Source organism: Berghia stephanieae, chromosome 5 (genome assembly GCF_034508935.2).
Source record: "Berghia stephanieae isolate SIO BIC M18660-M18661 chromosome 5, UCSD_Bste_1.3, whole genome shotgun sequence".
NCBI classification, from domain to species: Eukaryota; Metazoa; Mollusca; class Gastropoda; order Nudibranchia; family Aeolidiidae; genus Berghia; species Berghia stephanieae.
Genome location: NC_088364.1, coordinates 17,451,237 through 17,452,294, shown reverse-complemented (window position 1 = coordinate 17,452,294; position 1,058 = coordinate 17,451,237). Strand labels below are relative to the sequence as shown.

Genomic DNA, 1,058 nt, shown 5'->3' with positions numbered 1-1,058 from the left:
AGCACTATGTTGTAACAACAAGAGTTGTCGTACCATAGGTCGCGGTTCAAACCCCACCACCGCCGCGAAAATTTTTTTTATTCTCTATTGTCTTCTGGCACTTTTCTACTCACTTCATATCTTGTTGTTACCAACATAAGTGCCTGCTCCACTCACTTTTCTGAATTAAAAATATCGCCGTGTCTGCGAGTCTGCGAGTAATGAGAGCGAGGAGGCGTGTGTAACTAACGATAACTGTGATAATTTGATGCAATGTGTGTAGTGAAAACTGATGACATGGAACACATCCAGATGCCACTTTTATTTAGGGGCATTTATCAGGACTCGCGTTGTTGCCGGCCTATTCTTCTTTCAGCATTTTGAAAACGTTGTTGGGATTATCAAACATTTTTGAGAAAATAAATTCTAACAATGGCCTCGAGTAACACGCCCATCAGAAAATTCCAGTCACTCATATTATTTTCACTTGCTGTATGTTTTGGCTTTGGTAAGTGTGGGAAAATCTATCCTTTATGGCTATGCTAATATTACAGCTGTTTCTCATTGATAAAGGGCAACAATGGTCGATGGAGTTCAAATCCAATTCCTATGTGATTTAGTTTACATACCCCTTTTAATCTCTCTCTCTCTCTCTCTCTCTCTCTCTCTTTCTCTCTCTCTCTCTCTTTGTTAATTCCATCGCACGTTTTTCATGCATGAGTACACCACTGTTTTGTTTTCTATCCATCCGTTCGTCCATCCATCTATCTATCGATACACTCGCCAATTTATTATAGACGTCTATCCATCTTTTTAATTGTCTGTATGACTATTTCTCTATCTGTCTGCCTGCCTGCCCGTCTGTCTGTCTGTCTGTCTGTCTGTCTGTCTGTTTGTCTATCTATGTATCTTATCTACACATCTATTTATCTCACTGTGCGTCTGTTTGCCTATCTATCTGCTGATTTATCTTCTGACTGCGAATCTGTCTTATCTGATTTATAAATCCAAGTCTACATACTAGATCTATATTATAGATAGTATGAACTTGGCTAAGAAGCTCATAACATTGCCATCCG

The 1,058-nt window shown here is 39.2% G+C and overlaps 1 protein-coding gene across 2 annotated transcripts in view; it reads left to right on the top strand.

Moving 5' to 3' along the window:
• Positions 1–276: 276 nt before the first annotated feature.
• LOC144974087 (uncharacterized) overlaps positions 277–1,058 on the top strand; it is a 14,861-nt gene continuing 14,079 nt past the window's right edge. For both annotated transcript variants that reach the window (XM_078916980.1, XM_078916979.1), the window contains exon 1: positions 277–487. In XM_078916980.1, coding sequence (XP_078773106.1) covers positions 412–487 — 76 coding nt within the window. In that variant the 5' untranslated portion in view covers positions 277–411. The remainder of the gene's footprint in view (positions 488–1,058) is intronic.